This window comes from Megalobrama amblycephala, linkage group LG11 (genome assembly GCF_018812025.1).
Source record: "Megalobrama amblycephala isolate DHTTF-2021 linkage group LG11, ASM1881202v1, whole genome shotgun sequence".
In the NCBI taxonomy this organism is placed as follows: domain Eukaryota; kingdom Metazoa; phylum Chordata; class Actinopteri; order Cypriniformes; family Xenocyprididae; genus Megalobrama; species Megalobrama amblycephala.
Genome location: NC_063054.1, coordinates 2,574,722 through 2,596,102, shown reverse-complemented (window position 1 = coordinate 2,596,102; position 21,381 = coordinate 2,574,722). Strand labels below are relative to the sequence as shown.

Sequence of the window (21,381 nt, the reverse complement as noted above, 5' to 3'; positions counted from 1 at the left end):
ATTCATTTGCTCTTCCTCCAGCTCTGTCCACATGATGTCACATGATGTACACTGGATAGTATGTGTCATGGGAGCAAAAGGTCATCCAGCTGCCATCATGTGGATGTGAGAGCGGAAGGAAGCATAGTAATGAATATGTATCAGAGTGTGCATGTGTGCGAATTTGGCTGCATGCAAATACGCCTGTGTTTGTATCAGGATGTGTGTGTGCATGAGTGTTTTCAGGTCTTTCTAAGCTTCAGGGTCAGTGTGTGGGCAGTGTGCCAGCGTACTAACAGAGTCACACGTCTGGAAAGCTCTTTTTCATCTCTGCTCTCTATTTTTTCGTCTCTTTGAAGTAGCCTGAGGTTGCGTGCACTCATCTCTTATGCTGGCCTTTCACTTATTTATGTATTGTGTGGACTGAAGTGAGGTTCGGCTGATGTCTTGTGATCTCAAAGCCATGCTGTACTTTGTACTGCTCCGAACTGGTCAAAATGTCCTAAATCACTGGCGCTTTGCTCCCATCAGAGTGTGTGAGAAAAACATCTCTCTCTTTCTCCTTGCGTCTTTCTTTCGGTTCCTCTTCTCGTGTATATCTTCTCTAGGATTTGAGATGCGATGCATAATGTCTCTGTACTGATTTCACAACCTGCTTGAAAAGATTTGCTGAAACTATAGCCTAAGGGGGTTTGCTGGACTTAGCTGGTTTACACTGGTGGCTTGGTCACACAGATGTTCAGATTTAGCTGGTCAGCCAGATCATCTTCCAGCATGACCAGCTGATAAATGCCCAAAGCCCAAAATTAATAAGAAAATTACAGATCCACTTCAAATCTTCCATTTATGTATAAAATACTAGAATAAGTTGGCTTAATTGTGCTCCTTCTTGCAAAAAATGATATTTATGAAAAAATTCAGTCAGGATTCAGGCCCCATCTGTCACGAATACGACCTCTGTGGCTCCCTCCGATCGCCACCTGAGGGCGCCTTCACCCGAGTATTAAGCCATTCCCGGACTACATTTCCCACACTCCATATCTAGACTGATTACCTCTCCACCTGTTCCACATCACCTTGGACTATAAAAGACCCACTGACCCACAATGCTTCGCGAAGTCTTGTTTTGCCACGGCTAACATTTCTGAGCGTTTATCCCTGTATATAGGGTGCTTCTCAATATCCCTCCTCGTCTCCTCGCTCCTCCGTCCTCCATCCTATGACCCGGAAAACGATCGAGCTCAGCCATCTTGAAGGACATCTCAATTCTCTAATTGCACCGCGAGGAGGCGAGGATCGAGGATTGAGGAGGCTTCCTGAGGAGTCATGAGCGAGGATACACAGGTGCTTCCTTTGCGGAAGTCTTTCTTGTCGAGAAACATGACGCACGCATACATTCTCCTCCCCCTTCATATCGGTCACAATAATTTAAATGTATGCTTTACTTTTACAGTTTAAATAAACTTTATACCTCATATATGTCAACGGGGCATCTTTCTTTATTACTATTTATTATAATTTTTTAAATAACCAAACTTTAACAACATATGGGTAGATCCCTTGAGCGCAGCTGATGACGGTTTGAAGTGACGCTAAAGGGAGCGAGGATATATCATTTCACTTGATTAAATTCCTCCGTCCTCGCTTCTTTTCCTTGCGTCCTTCCCTCGCATCCTGAAGGGGTGGAGCTAAGACGCGAGGAAAGGAAGCAAGGAAAGGAAACGAGGATGCACAAATAAGAATTGAGAAGCACCCATAGTTTCTCTGTGTATGACCTTGGACTGCCTTGACTCCTCTGACTCTGTTTGCCGCCTGCCTTGTGATATTACTGCCTGCTCTCTGGTTTACCCTGTCTTGCCTGCCGCCTGCCTTGACTGTCTGCCTGTCCCCGATACTGATTACGTCTTGTCTCTGATACTGCCCTTGCTGTTGTCTGACCCCAGCCTGTACAACCACGATTATATAATATATCTGCACATGGATCTCTCTGAGTCTGCCTCGTTACAGAAGACTTCGCCCGACCACGATCCAGCGGCTTTGCAATGCCTGTCGACAGAGCTTTCTACCCAGGCAAGTGTTCTAGCTGTTCACCAACAACAACTCACTCGTCTCACCTCTATCACGGAGGAACTAGTCAAGACGCTACAGAGCATGCGACTCACTCCAGCTGACGCTAGTCCACCATTAACCACGCCGCCCACGGCGTCAGTCACACCCGCCACCACGACTAGCAGCCCACGCCTAGCCTTCCCTGAGAAATATGACGGATCACCCGCTAGATGCAAGGGCTTCCTGCTACAATGTTCACTATTCCTCTCACAACAACCGGCCCTGTACCCCAACGATGTGAGACGCATGGCGTTTGTTTGTTCCTTACTCACCGGGAGAGCTTTGGAATGGGCCACCACAGTCTGGAATAATGGTCAATCTACGTTTACCTCTTTGGAGGATTTCCTGCAGCACTTCCGTGAGGTTTTTGAGCACGCCGAGGGTGGCAAAGAAGCCGGTGAATTGTTACTGGCTCTTCGTCAAGGGAGACAGACAGCCGCGGACTACGCGCTCACATTCCGCACACTCGCGGCTCAGACTTCGTGGGTGGAGGACACTCTTAAACTGCTGTTCCGCAAGGGGTTAAACACCGAACTGCAGTCCGAGCTGGCATGCCGCGATGAGGGTCGCTCACTCAACAGCTTCATCAAACTGGCGATCCGCGTTGATAACCTGATCCGGTCACATTGCCCTGCCAGAAATACCCCGTCCACATCCACGCTCGTACCTACACCCGCCGCTACGGAGGCTGAACCCATGCAGATCGGTTCCACCCACCTGTCTTCAGAGGAGCGTGAGAGATGGATTCAACAGCGGCTGTGTCTCTACTGCGGTCAGCCTGGTCACATGAGAGCTTCGTGTCCCACTCGCCCATCCAGCCGAAATTCTCAGACGGTGAGTCCCACTCCTACCTCATCCACTATTGAAATCCCTGCCGAACTGTTGTATAATGATGAGGTGATTCAGACTTTTGCCATGATCGAGTCCGGGGCAGCAGGCAACTTTATGGATCTGAACTTCGTTAAATCACGAAACATCACTTTAATCCCCTGTAATTCTGTGTTGTCAGTGGCAGCGCTAGACGGACGCCCCCTGGGAACTGGACAGGTTATTTACACCACTGACGACATCACACTGCAGGTCGGCTCACTTCATAAAGAAACTTTGTGCTTCTTCATCATCGATTCCCCACAGAACCCAATCATCCTTGGTTTACCGTGGTTGCGACAACACAATCCACAAATCTCCTGGGCTGATAACCAGATAACACACTGGTCTGAACATTGCCGTCAAACCTGTATCCAGTCTCCCCCACGCCCACATGCTGCTGAACCCTCACTAACCAACGACCAACTCCCCAGCAAATATACAGACCTTTCCGGAGCCTTCAGCAAGAGTCAAGCTGCACAACTGCCACCTCATCGTCCCAGCGACTGTGCCATTGATCTCATCCCCGGTTCCATACCACCAAAGGGCCGCATCTTCCCACTGTCACAGTCTGAAGCAATGCAGCGCTACATTGAGGAGGAACTCGCAAAGGGCTTCATACAACCATCCACCTCTCCCGCATCCACTGGCTTCTTCTTTGTAAAGAAAAAAGATGGTGGTCTAAGACCCTGCATTGATTACCGGGGGCTCAATGAGATTACTGTAAAGTTCCGCTACCCACTGCCTTTGGTTCCTGCCGCCCTTGAACAGCTCCGATCTGCCCGCTTCTTCACTAAGCTTGATCTCCGAAGTGCCTATAATCTCATCTGCATCCGGGAGGGCGATGAATGGAAGACGGCTTTCTCCACCACCACTGGTCATGCCCTTCGGCCTGGTCAATAGTCCATCCATCTTCCAAGCATTCATAAATGACGTCTTTCGTGACATGCTCAACAAGAGGGTCATCGTATACATTGATGATATCCTCGTCTACTCTAACACTTTCTCTGATCATGTCCAGCACGTCCGCGCCGTCCTCCAGAGACTCGTTGAACATCAACTTTACGCAAAGCTTGAAAAATGTGAGTTCCATCAGACCTCGACTTCTTTCCTGGGATACGTCATCAGCGCTGAGGGGGTGGCAATGGATGACAACAAGGTCCAGGCAGTGGTGAACTGGCCATTACCATCTACCATCAAGGAACTGCAACACTTCTTGGGTTTCGCCAACTTCTATCGGCGCTTCATACGTAACTTCAGTCTGGTCGCCGCCCCACTCACATCCATGCTAAAGAAGGGAAATTCTGGATTAACCTGGTCAACCGCAGCCTCGGAAGCCTTCCAAAAACTGAAGCAGTTGTTCACTACGGCTCCCATTCTTCACCATCCTGACCCCGAACGTGAGTTTATTGTAGAAGTAGACGCTTCCAACACGGGAACTGGGGCGATCCAATCCCAGTGGCATGGCAGTCCTCCCATCATAGCACAGAAACTGCGCTTAAAATTACAAATGACTTACTTCTAGTTTCTGTCCAAGGCTGCATCTCAATACTAGCTTTACTTGATCTTAGTGCTGCGTTCGACACTATAGATCATAAGATACTCCAAGATCAACTACAAAATTACACTTGTATTCAGGAACGGGCATTAAGGTGGTTTAGATTGGATCACCATTTTGTCTATTTAAACGGAAAAATCTAAGATAACGTCAGTAAATTGTGGAGTGCCGCAAGGCTCTGTGTTAGGCCCCCTGCTATTTTCAATATACATGCCACTTGGTATTTCTGTCAGTACCACTATCATCAAATATGATTGATAAGATTGCATAGAGTTTGTACTGGCGGTATGGTTCTGTTCTGGGCAAGAACTCCCTGCGCATCCATGTAGCCTAGCATGGATAAGAGCAGGCAGAGCAGCAATAACCCGCCTTAGGGTAAACAGAACCAACATATGCAGATATCATTAATGTCAATAATTCAACATGTACACATGTTTCAAGAATTAGTCTGATTCAGGAGAATAAGGCCAATGTGATAGCTGCTGATTATACTGAGGAGCTTATATATGGATTCTGTGATAGGTGTCGTATTCCTATAGGTAGACGTGAGTCAGCTGACGTGAGCTTGACTGACATGACCTGCCAGAACTGATGCTAACGCTTGATTATTATAAGAAAACATGGAATTAGTTTCCATTGTTATGCTAGTGATAATCAGTTATATATTTCATCAAGACCAGATGAAATCTCTAAATTATCCAAGTTGACAGAGTGTGATAAAGATAAAAAATATTGGATGACCTGTAATTTTCTTCTGTTAAATTCAGGTAAGACTGAGGTATTACTTATTGAACCAAAAACCTGTACACAGAATCTCTTAGAATACAATTTGCATTTAGAAAGATGTACTGTTAGTTCATCCTCTACAGTTAAAGACCTGGGTGTTATATTAGACAGCAACTTGTCTTTTGAAAATCAAAAGTTAGTTCATGCATTCATGATGTCTAGACTAGATTACTCTAATGCATTACTAGCTGGTTGTCCTGCATCCTCAATAAACAAGCTACAATTAGTCCAAAATGCAGCTGCTAGAGTTCTTACTAGGTCAAGAAAATATGATCATATAACACAAATTTTATCATCTCTAAACTGGTTATCCGTATCAGTAATAAAGTATTGCTACTGACCTATAAGGCCCTAAATGGTCTTCTATCACCCTACAATCCATCAAGCTCTTTAAGATCACAAAACTCTGGGCTTCTGGTACTGCTAGTACTAAGTCCACTAAAGGAGGGAGAGCGTTTTCTCATTTGGCTCTTAACTCTGGAATAGTCCTCCTGATAATGTTTGGGGTTCAGACTCAATCTCCCAGTTTAAATCTAGATTAAAGATGCATCTCTTTTGCCAAGCATTCATATAATGCATCTCATAACCTTGTATTCCAGTTATATCTGATCAAATGCACATTACTATCTTTGCTTAATGTTATGAACAGCAGCTACACTATTTATTTTGCATTTGCTTTTTTGTTTTATCTCAGGATGCCCATCCTGAGGTGACTAGAGAGTACATCAGCTCCAGTTTGGATCCAGCCTCTTATGAAGACTTCAGATGACCCCAACCCCTGCGAGGACTTCAGATGCCACGAACTCTGGATCAACATACAAAATTTTGCTATCCTAATCATTGAACTTGTAGTACTTTAATGAACCCATTGTTTCTGCCTTAAATCAGTCAGTTGGTTTACTGGTTTAACCTGGTTTGAATAGTCTTTTAGCTGATTTTAGAGGGGTTTTTTTCTGAATGAATTCTGTCATTAATTACTCACCCTCATGTTGTTTCAAACCTGTAAGACTTTCGTTCATCTTTGGAACACAAATGAAGATATTTTTAAATGAAATCTGAGAGCTTTCTGTCCCTCCAGAACTTCCACTTTGATGCTTCCAAACATTCATAAAGAGATCGTTAAACTAATCCATATGAATTGCGGTTTAGTCCAAATCTTTTTAAGAGAGAGACTTGATCACTTTATATGATGAACAGATTGAATTCAGGCTTTTATTCATTTATTAATATTGATCAGCGAACATAAACAGAAGCTCAACTGAACCTGATTGACACGCGAGAACAAACCTCTTGTGGAAAAGCTAATACATTTGGACTTTACATCACATAATCAGCTCCTTTTCTGACATGGTAAACTTGCTCGGTAGCTCACCTGATACAGCATTGCATGGTAAATGATTTAAAAAAGCAAGTGCCATGGTTGCTTCAACAAATGTATTTCTAAGTCATGTTTGCTTTTGTTAACACTAACAGTTAGGTTTAGGGTAGAGTTTAATGTAAGTGGTACGTTACATCATTTACCTTTTAGTACCACTCATCAGACATTTCCATACATTTCATACAACAATCAGCATAATAAAATGCTGACAGATACATGTTCAGCTGTTTTGGATAAAACTGGATACACTTTTAGCACAACTCACTGGACATTTCCAACGCAATAACATTTTTTAGAAACATCACCACATGTGCATTTTTTCCAATGAACCTGGGTTGCACAAAATATGTGAAAAATATGAGCAAAACAAAACATTTTCAACTGTGTGAATGCATGCAGTATATCAGTGCACTAGTCTAGCCTAATCTGCTAGGATGACAATAAAGGTTAATTGTCATCATATTTGGGATTGAAAGTCAACCAAGAAAGACCAGAAAACAAACTGAGTACCAGCAAAGTCAAAGTAAATAAATGTTTTAGAGGAAAAACTTTGTGAGAAATTTTTCTGTTGCAACACCACATTTATAGAATTATCACCTTAGTTCACAACAACAACTCCAGGAATTCAGTTAGCACTTGGTTCATCAAGTAATTAGTACTGTAAGTTTTATTTTCAGTCTTTGGGAACAAACAAGCACAGTATGAGTACACTCTGTATAGCTTGTTAACCGTGTTGAGAATGCAATGAAAATATTACTTTTCAACACCAATTATTATGAATGTTTTATTAGCAACTTTCATAATTCATGGTTGATAATGTATTTAAATATTCCAGAAGAGTTCTGTGATTTTATTAAAATGGAACATTAAAACAAATGCCGGTGGGGAAAACCTGTGACTGAGACTGCTTGGAGAACTAAATGAAAAATGTTCTAAATTATAGAATACAAACATTTGATTTGGTTTTTATGACACTTGAACTGTTTGATCCACCGATGATTCAACCCAAATGACGAAACCTAAAGCATTATGAAGAATTCTCATCCGGGACTGCCCTTTTGTGATAATTGATTTATTATTTGAGTGGCTAATGTAGTGCAGTTTCATTTATTGGATTTCTGAAGACTGAAAACTTTTATTTATTTTTACATAAAATTGAGTTGACCAAAATAAATGAGTGGGGATAAAACAAAATGATGTATTTGGTCGTGCATTTAGCAAATACAAGTAATTTATTTTTATTACTATTCTTTACTTTTTAAAATTTAATAGATTCACTTTTAATAAAATTACCTTTAAATACAGCTGAGAAAAATGTATTGCTTTTTATTTGGCCTCATTTATGTTTGATGATTGATGCACTTGTGTCCTGCCTGAAGCTACATCTAATAGTGCACTAATATTTTGAAATGTGTACATATGTGCCCTTTGGAATGTGGTTTGGGTGTGAATCATGGGAATATGGGAGGTTTGGTGACAGTATGCACAATAGCTCACAAAACTATAAAACCTTTAAAACCTTGACAGACACTCTGTAGGTGCACTTCTACTGAGCACAAAGAAACATTTTTTTTTTATGCTGCCATTAAGTTGAAGATTATGTCAAAGTCCTCTTGCCACTCACTGCAAGAAAATGTTGTACATCCTTCAAAAGACAAAGCGAACATGTTTCCTGGAACTATTTCAAAAGCACCAAATTGTCCTTCTCTAAACATAGACATTCAGTTTTTAATTACAGTTCTTGGAACAAGCTCTGAAAAACCTGTATCTTCCAAACTAATGGTTAAAATCATATAATTGTGGTGGCTATTGTTCTCTGAGGACATGTGACTCAATGACTGATGTAGACTAACTCATCTGTATGGAGCTGCAGTCATCTCTACCAGTGCTGACTTCTCTAGTGCGTCGCTCTTTTAAATACAGCCCGTACAGATGCAGGCAGACAGTAAATGAAGCAATTAGCAATCCAGACACAACCCTGCATGACCTAGAATACAAAACTATACAGTCATTTACCTCTGGCCCTCATTCAAATGACTGCCTGGTTGTGTTTTTGAAAGAAATATACATTACACAAAGAAAGAGCTTATAATTTACTGTTAATTTCGATGATGAGAGGAAATAGTCAAAAATGTTGTCTGCTTATTTGAGATAATGTTGTTGCTCTTCACTTCTCTTTGTACGTAATTTCATTGTCTTCGCAAATTTGTAGAAGTGTTACGTAACAGTGATCTCAAACTGCTGAAATCTTTAAAGGTGCCCTAGAATGTTTTTTCACAAGCTGTAATATAAGTCTAAGGTGTCCACTGAATGTGTCTGTGAAGTTTCAGCTCAAAATACCCCATATATTTTTTTTTATTAATTTTTGTAACTGCCTATTTTGGGGCATCATTAAATATGCGCCAATTCAGGCCGCTTTCCCTTTAAATCCTTGCGCTCCCTGCCCCCGAGCTTGCTACTCTAATACAGTGCATAAACAAAGTTCACACAGCTAATATAACCCTCAAAATGGATCTTCACAAAATGTTCATCATGCATGCTGCATGCATGCATTGGATCATGTAAGTACAGTATTTATTTGGATGTTTACATTTGATTCTGAATGAGTTTGATAGTGCTCCGTGGCTAATGGGCTAAAGCTAACATTACACACTGTTGGAGAGATTTATAAAGAATCAAGTTGTGTTTATGAATTATACAGACTGCAAGTGTTTAATAATGAAAATAGCGACGGCTCTTGTCTCAGTGAATACAGTAACAAACGATGGTAACCACATTTAACAGTACATTAGCAACATGCTAACGAAACATTTAGAAAGACAATTTACAAATATCACTAAAAATATTATGATATCATGGATCATGTCAGTTATTATCGCTCCATCTGCCATTTTTCTCTATTGTCCTTGCTTGCTTACTTAGTCTGATGATTCAGCTGTGCACAGATCCAGACGTTAATACTGGCTGCCCTTGTGTAATGCCTTGAATGGCTGGCATATGCAAATATTGGGGGCGTACATATTAATGATCCCGACTGTTACGTAACAGTCAGTGTTATGTTGAGATTCGCCTGTTTTTCGGAGGTCTTTTAAACAAATCAAATTTACATAAGAAGGAGGAAACAATGGAGTTTGAGACTCACTGTATGTCATTTCCATGTACTGAACTCTTGTTATTCAACTATGCCGAGGTAAATTCAATTTTTAATTATATGGCACCTTTAAACAATATTCTGTCCAATAAGTTAATAGATATTGTTTTTTTAAAGAATTCTCTGTTTAAGGACTACAACAAATGGCTGGTAGGAACTACAACAAGCTGGTGACATCACAAAACCTTGAATTTACATAAACCCCGCCCCCCGAGAACATGCAACAAAGGGGGTGGGGCCATGTTATTGCAATACAGAAGGTAACACAAATGCAATAGCATGTCATAAAAGCAAGATGACAAAATGACAAGTTATAACTGTAATTAAACTAAACTTTACCTGTTCTATGTTCATGCAGCATATATTGTCTGGTATCCTTTTTGTAGATTATCATGACAGAATATGCTAATCAATGACTTTAAGAGAGTTAACTCCACATCAGCTACATAAAATTCATCAACTAACCGTTCAGAAGCGTCCTGCTGAATTCTACATGTTGTCACTTCTTCTTGAGTCTTTCCATCAGTGTCTGACTCTGTTTTGAACATAAAAGGCTGAACAGTTTCTGACATTTTCAGTGAGTCTGTGTGAGGTAATGTGAGGCGCCGCTAAGTGCTAACATGAGCTCCTGAAACTCCGCCCCCTTTTGAGAGCAGCAGCTTATTTGCATTTAAAGAGACACACACAAAAACAGAGTGTTTTTGCTCACCCTCAAAAAGTGACAAATTTAACGTGCTAAAAAAAATGATCTGTAGGGTATTTTAGGCTGAAACTTCACATACACACTTTGGGGACATCAGAGACTTATTTTACATCTTGTAAAAGTGGCATTTTAACCAACCCGTTTAAGTGCCTTAGTTACAAATGTATTTATTATATTTATTTATTTATTTTTAAACTAAGGGATGAGTAGATTGGTAATCTACATAGTTATCAGCACCAATATAAATTTTTGGCCTGCTACTGATAAACCGATAATTATTTTAATGTTGTGGCCAATAAGCAGTAAATAGCTGGAATGAAGGTTCTATACTATTTTGTCTGAATAAATGAAGAAAAAACAGAAAAAATCTAAAAGTGACTGTTGTAAATTTGATTATTATTTTTTTTAAGATTTCGTAAAGATTAAGTGTTATTAAATGATACATTTTTATAGATGAACTTTTAGCATTAGATGACGTAAAATGTAAAAATAGTGGAAATGAATGTGCGCAATATACAATATTGACCAATACCGATAAATTAAAAACAAAATCAGCTGATAACCAATATGGTACAAATATAGCATATGTCTCCACAGTTAATTCAAAACGAGTACAATGGTAGAATAAGCACAAGCAGATCTCTCAGGACATGCTAACATATGCTAACACAACACGCATAACAAACTCCTCATTAAAGCCACCAAAGCTACGCACATTACACTTCACTGTAAAAACACAATATTCTTCACTGTAAAGGGTACAGTATGCTGAGTGAGCTGACAAACACTGGCCATTATGTAGCAGGTTCTCTTATAAAGCGCTGATGGCCATGTGAGCGGCTCCATAAACATCCTACAACCAGCTGGAAATGGAGCTCCACCTCCGTAATGAGGTGCTACAGCACAAATACATTATCTTTAAGTCCCGTATGACATTTGTAAAGGCTCATACATCTGTCTCCAAGTGGGTGGGTAAGGGGTCCTAGCACATTAGTGCTTTTTCCCTTAGGTGTTTCCATCAGCTTTGATCCGTTTAGCTGTTAGCTGCGACCGACAGCTAACTTTTCATTCTTTAATGGCTCCGATAGGGAAAAAAAAAGTTCTGGTTTTCAGCCACGATTGACGAAGACACCAATCAAAGAGAGAGAAGCAATCTGCAGAAGCTGTAAATAAGCCTTTGGTTTTGAGTCGGGCACAAATGAGCAGTGCAAATGAAGCTTGGACCGAGCGGGAGAGTGTCAAAGGGCTGATGCGGCCCCGTCTCCCGCTTACTTTGACAGGCTTTTGATGCTCAGGCTCGGTCTAAGCCAGTATTTTGCCGGGTTGAGCTGTCGCAATGACATTCAGCAGATCAATGGTGCGCCTGAGCTGATGTGAGGCCGTTGTATCATTCCTCCCAGCAGCATTAAGATGACAACAAAACAGCTGCCTTTAAATCTCTGTCACTCTCCCTCCACTGATCAAAGCCTCAGGCTTCCCACTTTTTCTCCTTGTTTCTCGTTCTCTCTCTTGCTCTCTCTGTCTTTGGCATCTCCTAAACATCGTAATATTCTTATCCCCTCTTTGAGAACAGCTTTCAGGCGGAGAGAGACGTGCGCGTGAGGGTTTGAGAGGGCTATCGTTTCCCGCCGATAACCCGCAGAGGCAGAGCCGAAATGAATTCATGCGAAATCGCCCAACAGGCCTCACTTTTAACTTCTAATAGGAAGATCAAACGTCTACTCCTCTTTCCCTCACCCCTCTCGTCTCCCTTGCCCCTTCTCCCTGCCTTCAGATAAGTCATAAATTAAGATTACGCTCTGACTTTTTAATTAACTCCAAAACTCCTCACTTCACCCCCGCTCGCTACAATTTTCACCACATGGACGGCATAGTTGAATAAGTCTCTCTCCTTCAGCCTGTCACTCTTGGAACGAGGGAACGTCATTGATTATGTATGTCGGTGTGTGATTGTACGTCCTCATGAAAGTGAAGAGCCCATCACGGCGCTGAGATGTCCATTAATTTAAAGCTACGAGACAGGCAGTTACAGTGAATTTGCGCTGTAATATAGCCGCAACATCAGTCATTAACTCATCGATTTCCACACGGCTGGCAACAGCTTTTTTTAGACGCCCATTAAACAGATTCACTCCTTTTAAATCTGTCAGGAATCAGCACTAATAAGGAGGGAAGGCTTCAAATAAAGGCCCATTTTCCAAACGTGGCAGAAGCTGGGCAGCGTGATTGGATGATACATCAGTAATGCTAAATCCCAAGTGGTGCTAATGGACATCCATATGACACGTTTCACTTTCCGGCTAAGGCTTAAACTTCTGACCCATATGGATTTAGAAGCAGAATTCTGACTTTTGGAATAAAGTCTGGTGTGCTTTTCATGCTTATTCTGTCCAAGAATCTCTCTCTTTAAAATAAAGGGTCTTTAATGCCATCTATGATTAAAAAAAGGCATTGTTGTCATTTATTTCATTTATACTTATGAAGGAACTACACAGACAGACTTGTCAAATAATCCATCTAGATTTGTAAGTATTGTACGAGTGTGCCGTTTTGTTGTTAAAATGAAGGTCCACCTCTTAACCCTCAGAGGAGGAGTGTGAGCAGAACGTACAAAAACATACAAATAAGAGTGTACAAATTCATACGGATTCACACCCAATTGACCCTTCGCCGGGAGTTTGATTGACAAGCTATCTAACCGATCAGAACGCCGCATCCGCCATTTTGTCCGACAAAGCAGTCAGGAGTTAGAAGATTAACCTCGGTGGAGTTAAACTTGAAAAATGGTGTATATTGACGTCTTTCTGCGTTTGAAACAACATTCATTCTCATATTCATTCATGTTTATTTGATATTATAAATGGACTAGTAAGAAGAGATGATCGGTTTACGAGCCTCTTGAGCTGAGGCGCTACAGCACGATCTGTCACGACACATTAAAGAGCCACAAAATGTTTTTTATTGTTTGAATTTCTTTAATAACTACACAGTTTGAAAGCTGGGACTTTGTTTAATATTATAAGTAACCTGCTTTGTCTTGTCTGTCGACATGTTGTCAGTACGGAAGAGGATTAGGGCCAAGCAATAATAAAAAAAATAAAACCATCTCGAGATTAAAGTTGTTAAATTTCGAGAAAAAACTCGTTACATTTCGAGAAAAAAGTCGAGATAAAATGTTGAGAATAAACTTGTTAAATTACGAGAAAAAAGTTGAGATAAAATGTTGAGAATAGTCATTAAATTATGAGAAAAAAAAGTCATTAAATTACGAGAACAAATTCGTTAAATTATGAGAAAAATGTCATTAAATTACGAGAAAAAAGTTGTTAAATTACGAGAACAAATTTGTTAAATTACGAATTTGTTCTCATAATTTAACGACTTTTTTTCTCTTAATTTAATGACTTTATTCTCATAATTTAATGAGTTTATTCTCAACATTTTATCTCGACTTTTTTCTCGAAATTTAACGACATTTTTCTCATAATTTAACGAATTTGTTCTTGTAATTTAACGACTTTTTTCTCGTAATTTAATGATTTTATTCTCAACGTTTTATCTCGACTTTTTTCTTGAAATTTAACTAGTTATTTCTCGTAATTTAATTAGTTTATTCTCAACATTTTATTTCGACTTTTTTCTCGAAATTTAACAACTTTAATCTCGAGATGGTTTTATTTTTTTATTATTGCTTGGCCCTAATCCTCTTCCGTATGTCAGTGTCCTCTTTGCTCCGCGATGTATTTTTCACTGCGTGTGGTGTGACAGCGCCATGGCTTGTCGGACAAAGGAACAGTAACTAAGGGGGGCGGGTCTTTGCGAAGGGTCAATTCACCAAATCGTAAAATACTTATGAAATGTCAAGAGACTATGGGCCAGATTTACTAAACAATGAGAAGCTATCTCATTATAATGAGTTAATACTGTATGTTACAATATTAGGGGAGACTTAATTCATCATAGTAATGACAACATCTAATAATAATGAGAAACGTTCTCGTAATATTGACTTAATTTCTCATATTGAGAAACATTCTGGTAATAATGACTTAATATTTCGTAATAACGAGAAACCTTCTTGTAATAATGATAAACTTTCTCATAATTAACATCTCATAATAACAAAAAACTTTCTTGTAATAATGATAAACTTTTTCATAATAATGAGAAAATTTCTCGTAATAATGACTTAAGTCATTATCACGAGAAATTTTCTTATTATTATGAGAAACTAAGTCATTATTATGAGAAAGTTTATCATTATTTATTACGATATATTTTCTCGTAATAATGACTTAACATGTCATAATAATAAGAAACTTTCTCATAATAATGACTTAATTTATCATAATAATGACAACATCTCATAATAATGAGAAACGTTCTCGTAATATTGACTTAATTTCTCATAATGAGAAACATTCTGGTAATAATGACTTAATATCTTGTAATAACGAGAAACTTTCTTGTAATAATGATAAACTTTCTCGTAATAATGACTTAACATCTCATAATAACAAGAAACTTTCTTGTAATAATGAGAAACGTTCTTATTATAATGACTTAAGATTTCATAATAATGAGAAACTCTCATAATAATGACTTAATATCTCGTAATAACAAGAAACTTTCTTGTAATAATGACTTAGTATCTCATAATAATGAAAAATGTTCTTGTAATAATGAGAAATGTTCTTGTTATAATGACTTAACATATAATAATGAGAAACTTTCTCCGAACAATGATTTAACATCTCATAATAATGAGAAATCGCAATATAATGAGATACTAAGTCATAATTTTGAGAAAGTTTCTCATTATTATGACTTAAAGAATCATAGTCTTTACTTAAATGTGGCGGAAACAGGCTTCCATACAAAAACCAGTACACGGACGAGCACAAACTTTTATAAAAAAACTTGCATGATTAATTTATACTCTTCTCCCATAAAAAGTAAAAGCAAATTTGATGATACCACTGGCTGCAAGTGAATTAAGACGTCACAACATTATTGAGGTTGGTAAAATGGATATTCATTTTGAGATTTTCTAATTAGTCATTACTCCAGTCTACAGTGGCACATGATCCTTCAGAAATCATTCTAATAGGCTGATTTTGTGTTGATTTCTTATTATCAAAGTTAAAAACAGTTGTGCTGCTTTATAAAAATGTCAGGATTCTTTTATGAGTCGAAAGTTCAAAAGAAAAGCATTTATTTGAAACATAAATCTTTTGTAACATTGATTCTTTACTGTCACTTTAATGACCCCAAACCTTTGAACAGTAAATTACTCACTTACACTTCGGGGGATTCAAGAGTGTTTTGAACTTGAGCTTTGGATGTGAAAGAGGACTGACATGAAACATGACAACCCACAGTTCACTTTTTAATGTGATGTTTATGAATGGATACATCTGGAATCAGGCATTACTGAAAGCAAAGCAGAGCATATAGTGTTAGCGCTAGTAAAAATATCCCTTTTCTTGCTACTAAAAGACTTAAAGTGCAACATGCATCAGGTGGTCCTCTTGCGGTCTGTGGTCAGACTAGCTAAAAGCTGATTGTTCTGCTCCCAAGTGCTGTGTTTACCTCTCCGTATGCTCATGCACTGTAACTGTCAAGCCAGCTTCAATCCATTACAGCCTCTTAGACCATATACTTAACAGCTGAGAAGCCAGAAGGAAATCAAGAGTGCTGAACACAAATTGCCATCATTTGCTTTGAAAAGCACCGAATGGCGAGATGATACAGATAATCCATCCTTCGATATGGGCAAATGTTTAACAGCTGTGATGTGTTGATTATGACTATGCGTTATCTCATTCGTCTGCCTGCAAATACCCACACACGTCCATGCATCTTCAGAAGATGCTTCGGCCAGGATGCGGTTTAGCAGAAGATCTACTTCGGTTAATTAGGAGAGCGTTTTAATCAGCATGTGTGCCGCGTTTACGACGCTGCAGTCTACTCCAGTCAATTACCGGAGGCCCTGAGTGCATGTTGACTGTCTATAGGTGTGTGTGTGTGTTTGGACAACCTTCATTCAGTAATAGTGTGATGTGTGCACTACAAGCTGAAGAGAACAATGACATCATCAACAAAGGGCTTGTCGAGGGCCCAACGCACCTCTCTAAATTCATTAAGCAAGAGCGTCTGTCAGAGTACCTCTGTACTCCGGAAATTTGTTTATATAGCCTGTTCGCCTCCGATACAGAAAGTAAAATCAGTTGCTAGGAGATGACAGGATTTGCTTAAAAGCATCCTGCCGCACTCTAATTTAAAAGGTGACTATGAAACTTGTGTCACTGCAAATCTTTGGTTGGTTACACAAATGTATGCCAGTTTCACATTTCAAATCATCTGCTGTATTTTCTTAAAGTTTGGATCTTAAACCTGAAAGAATATTACAATATAACCTACGCTCAGTCAACAGAATTTGTGGCATTATGTCGATTACCACAAAATAATTGTTTTCTTTCAAAAATCAAGGTTTACGATGAGGCACTTGTAATGGAAATAAAAGTGGCACATTTTTTAAAGATTCAAAGGGATAGTTCACCCAAAATGAAAATTTTGTCATCACTTACTCACCTTCAAATTGTTCCAAACCTGTATGAATTTCTTTCTACTGTTGAACTCAAAAGAATTTATTTTGAAGAATGTTGGTATCCAGACAGTTGACGGCATCATTGACTTCCATTGTAGGGAAAAATAATTAGTGCCATCAACTGTCTGGATACCAACATTCTTTAAAATAGCCTTATTTTGTGTTCAACAGAAGAAACAATCTCATACAGGTTTGGAACAACTTGAGGGTGAGTAAGTAATGACAAAATTTTCATTTTTGGGTGAACTATCCCTTTAAAGGTGCCATCGAACGTTTTTTCACAAGATGTCATATAAGTCTAAGGTGTCCCCTGAATGTGTCTGTGAAGTTTCAGCTCAAAATATCCCATAGATTTATTTTAATAAATTTTTTAAACTGCCTATTTTGGTGCATAATTAGAAATGCGCCGATTCAGGCTGCGGCCCCTTTAATTGCTCGCACTCCCCGCCCCCTCCCGAGCTCTCGACTCTATCATTGCATAAACAAAGTTCACACAGCTAATATAACCCTCAAAATGGATCTTTACAAAGTGTTCGTCATGCAGCATGTCTAATCACGTAAGTATGGTATTTATTTGGATGTTTACATTTGATTCTGAATGAGTTTGATAGTGCTCCGTGGCTAAAGCTAACATTACACACTGTTGGAGAGATTTATAAAGAATGAAGTTGTGTTTATGAATTATACAGACTGCAAGTGTTTAATAATGTAAAATAATGTCTTGTCTCCGTGAATACAGTAAGAAACGATGGTAACTTTAACCACATTTAACAGTACATTAGCAACATGCTAACGAAACATTTAGAAAGACAATTTACAAATATCACTAAAAATATCATGTAATCATGGATCATGTCAGTTATTATTGCTCCATCTGCCATTTTTCGCTATTGTTCTTGCTTACCTAGTCTGATGATTCAGCTGTGCACAGATCCAGACGTTAATACTGTCTGCCCTTGTCTAATGCCTTGAACATGAGCTGGCATATGCAAATATTGGGGGCGTACATATTAATGATCCCGACTGTTACGTAACAGTCAGTGTTATGTTGAGATTCGCCTGTTCTTCAGAGGTCTTTTAAACAAATGAGATTTACATAAGAAGGAGTAAACAATGGAGTTTGAGACTCACTGTATGTCATTTCCATGTACTGAACTCTTGTCATTTAACTATGCCACGGTAAATTCAATTTTTAATTCTAGGGCACCTTTAAGTACGTTTTCCACACTAAAATCATGTTAAGATACTGTACATATTGTTTATGTCTTGTAGCTATAGTTTTGAAACAGTGAGTATTTTTTGAAACAGTAAGTATTTTAACATTTACGCATACCGACTGACTTCCATTGTAAGTGCCTCATTGAAACTATTTATTAAAGGGGTCATGAACTGCATGGTTTTATAATGTTTCCTGGGGTGCACTTATAATGTTAGTATGCTTTTTACATCGAACATTGTCATAATTTAGAAATATAAGTCATTTTTCCTACCCTGATTTTAGCCTCTGATTTGAACGCTCTGTTTTAAGGGGCGTGTCTGCTGTGAGACTTCAATGTAAACACCCACAGCTGTGATTGGCTGACATCTTTGCAGATGAAATAGCTGAGTATTACTCTCTCTTTTAGCATGTTTTTACTATTACAGCTCTCAAGGTTAACTAATCGTAAAAAGTATTGATTATAGCATTACATTTATATCATATTTAGATCGTGGCATGAAAGGTTGCAGTGATGAACATTGTAGCCGATCACAGATGTTGTTGAGCACATGAAAGCAGTGTTCTCATCATTGCAACTCAATTTCTGCACACTAACAAATGCATTCATCATAACTAACAGTGCAAACACGATGTAACTAAATGATTCATTGAATAAAACGGGAGTTTTGGCGAGAGTCCAGGATTCAGTCATAAACTCGCACTGTTTGATTGACAGCTCCAGTGATTGTAAAGGGAGCGTTTCTATATATAATTTAATCACCATTTAAAAAACAGATTATTTTCATACTACTAAGAGAAACAACATGAAGTTGGCCGTTTACTCACTGGTTTGATTTACTGACACATAGACAAAGTACTATTGACTGTACATGAATCATTAATATCAGATCAGCCGTTAAAATTAACACAGTTACTTACATGTTGTTGCATTACTGTCGAGTCCATACTGTAAAAGTATGTTTACGAAGCCTGCGCCGAAATGCGATTGATTTTCCAAAGAATCCACAGTGAAATGTACAGGAAACAAATAAATAAAGCTGAACTGAGACATTCACATTGTTGAAAATAATTAACCATATTCCTAGCATTAGAATTCTTTGAAAGGTAATGTTATTTTTAGTCTTGTATAGCAATGATGAAGTAGGCATTGATTTCTACGTTTGCTGGGCCTGGTGTCAATAAAAGCTTTTATTGGACTAACAAGGAAGTTTTCGGTTCTGGAACTTAGAGAATATTCTTATAGTATGATGACCTCTTATATCTGAAAAGCTCAAGGAAAAGTTGATTTATCAATTCATGACCCCTTTAAAGAAATGGAGATCCAAGTGGAAATTCATTTCTGCGGTAACCAACATCATGCCACAAATGCTGTCGACTGAGCTTAACATGTACTGAAACCAGGAATATTCTTTTAAATACCCTGACATAACTATCTCTGTGTTACTCAAGCACAAAAGCATCAAGTGCTGTGCTATCTTTGATCGGTTGTTTATGAACATGTCTATTAATTTGCCATTAATAAATCTTGGCATTACACTAGCGAGGAAAACAATTAAAATCATGCTAGTCTCAGAGGGGTGCAAAGCATGACTGTTTGACTGGGAGCCTGCTGTTAAAAACTTGATGAGATCCTTTCATAGACATGAAACTCTCCAAAGGGACAGAGCCACTCAAGGAAAACTAGCATTTCTGTTTTAATGGGAATACTGGATGTACAGTAGCAGTGGTGTGTGGTTGACTTCTGAAAGATGGCGGCAAAGTCCCTTCACTGTTTGTCTTTTTAGTCCAAAGTAAATTCATGATGTTTACACAGTTTCTAGGGAATATGGACACCATTTACCAGAAACTAATTCTGCAATACTTTGGTCTATGTGAACGAAATATTTATTAAAACTAAGATTCATCAAAGTCTCAATTTTATGCTTTTTTAATTATTTTTTTTTTTTTTAATTTGCTTGATGAATAATAACTGCAATAATACAATACCACAACCAATACAAACAGTACTAACAAATAAAATAAAACTATGTAAAATAAAACAAAATCACAGTGCAAATGTAACGCAGCGGGAGTCATGGTAAGATCCATATGCAAGCTTTATTAAATGTGAGCGTGGTCGTACAGGCAGGGGTCAGATTACAGCAAACAGGTACAGCAAGGAACAGGCGAAATCGTAGTCAGGGTACAGGCAGTAGGTTGAGGTAGGCAGATATCACTCACAGAACAGCAGACAAGGCAAAGGTCAGGACAGGCGGCACAGGATCGTAGACGGGAAACAGACAGGCAGACAAGATAAATGCTTGGAATTGTACACAGAGGCAACAATGGGTCGATAACGGGTAGCAGGCAGGAACAGTAACAACAGACAGACAGGGTATAAATGCTCGGAAATGACACACAAGGTAATCAAGACTTCGCGGTGAGGTTGTGTGTGTATGAGTCCTTTATAGTCCAGGTAATGTGTGGCAGCTGGGTGTGGTGATTAGTGTGGAGTGATTGTGAAGTGAGTGCAGGTGATAAGCAATGGAGGATCATGGGAAATGTAGTCCGGGATGTGACAGGAACAGACAGTGATCGTGACATAACGCCCCCCTCCCGGAAGGCGCGTCCTCGCGGCGTAGATGACACCAATAGGGAGGGGGGTGGGTGCATTGGAGCTCTAGTAGCGGACAGGAACGGAGTCTCCAGTGCAGGTTCCAGGGCCGCCATGGCGGGTCAGGTGCTACGGGCAGCCATGGCGGGTCAGGAGCTACGGGCAGCCACGGCGGGTCAGGAGCTACGGGCGGCCACGGCGGGTCAGGTGCCATGGGCGGCCACGGCGGGTCAGGAGCCACGGGCGGCCACGGCGGGTCAGGAGCCACGGGCGGCCACGGCGGGTCAGGAGCCACGGGCGGCCACGGCGGGTCAGGTGCCACGGGCAGCCACGGCAGGTCAGGTGACTCAGGCAGCCACGGCAGGTCAGGTGACTCAGGCAGCCACGGCAGGTCAGGTGACTCAGGCAGCCACGGCAGGTCAGGTGAC

The 21,381-nt window shown here is 39.6% G+C and overlaps 1 protein-coding gene across 1 annotated transcript; it reads left to right on the top strand.

Annotated features, from left to right (window-relative positions):
* Window positions 1-3,901: 3,901 nt before the first annotated feature.
* On the top strand, window positions 3,902-4,480 carry LOC125278725 (uncharacterized mitochondrial protein AtMg00860-like). Its single transcript, XM_048208072.1, has one exon. It carries the CDS (start codon window positions 3,902-3,904, stop codon window positions 4,478-4,480), a length of 579 nt encoding a protein of 192 aa, XP_048064029.1.
* Window positions 4,481-21,381: the final 16,901 nt, after the last annotated feature.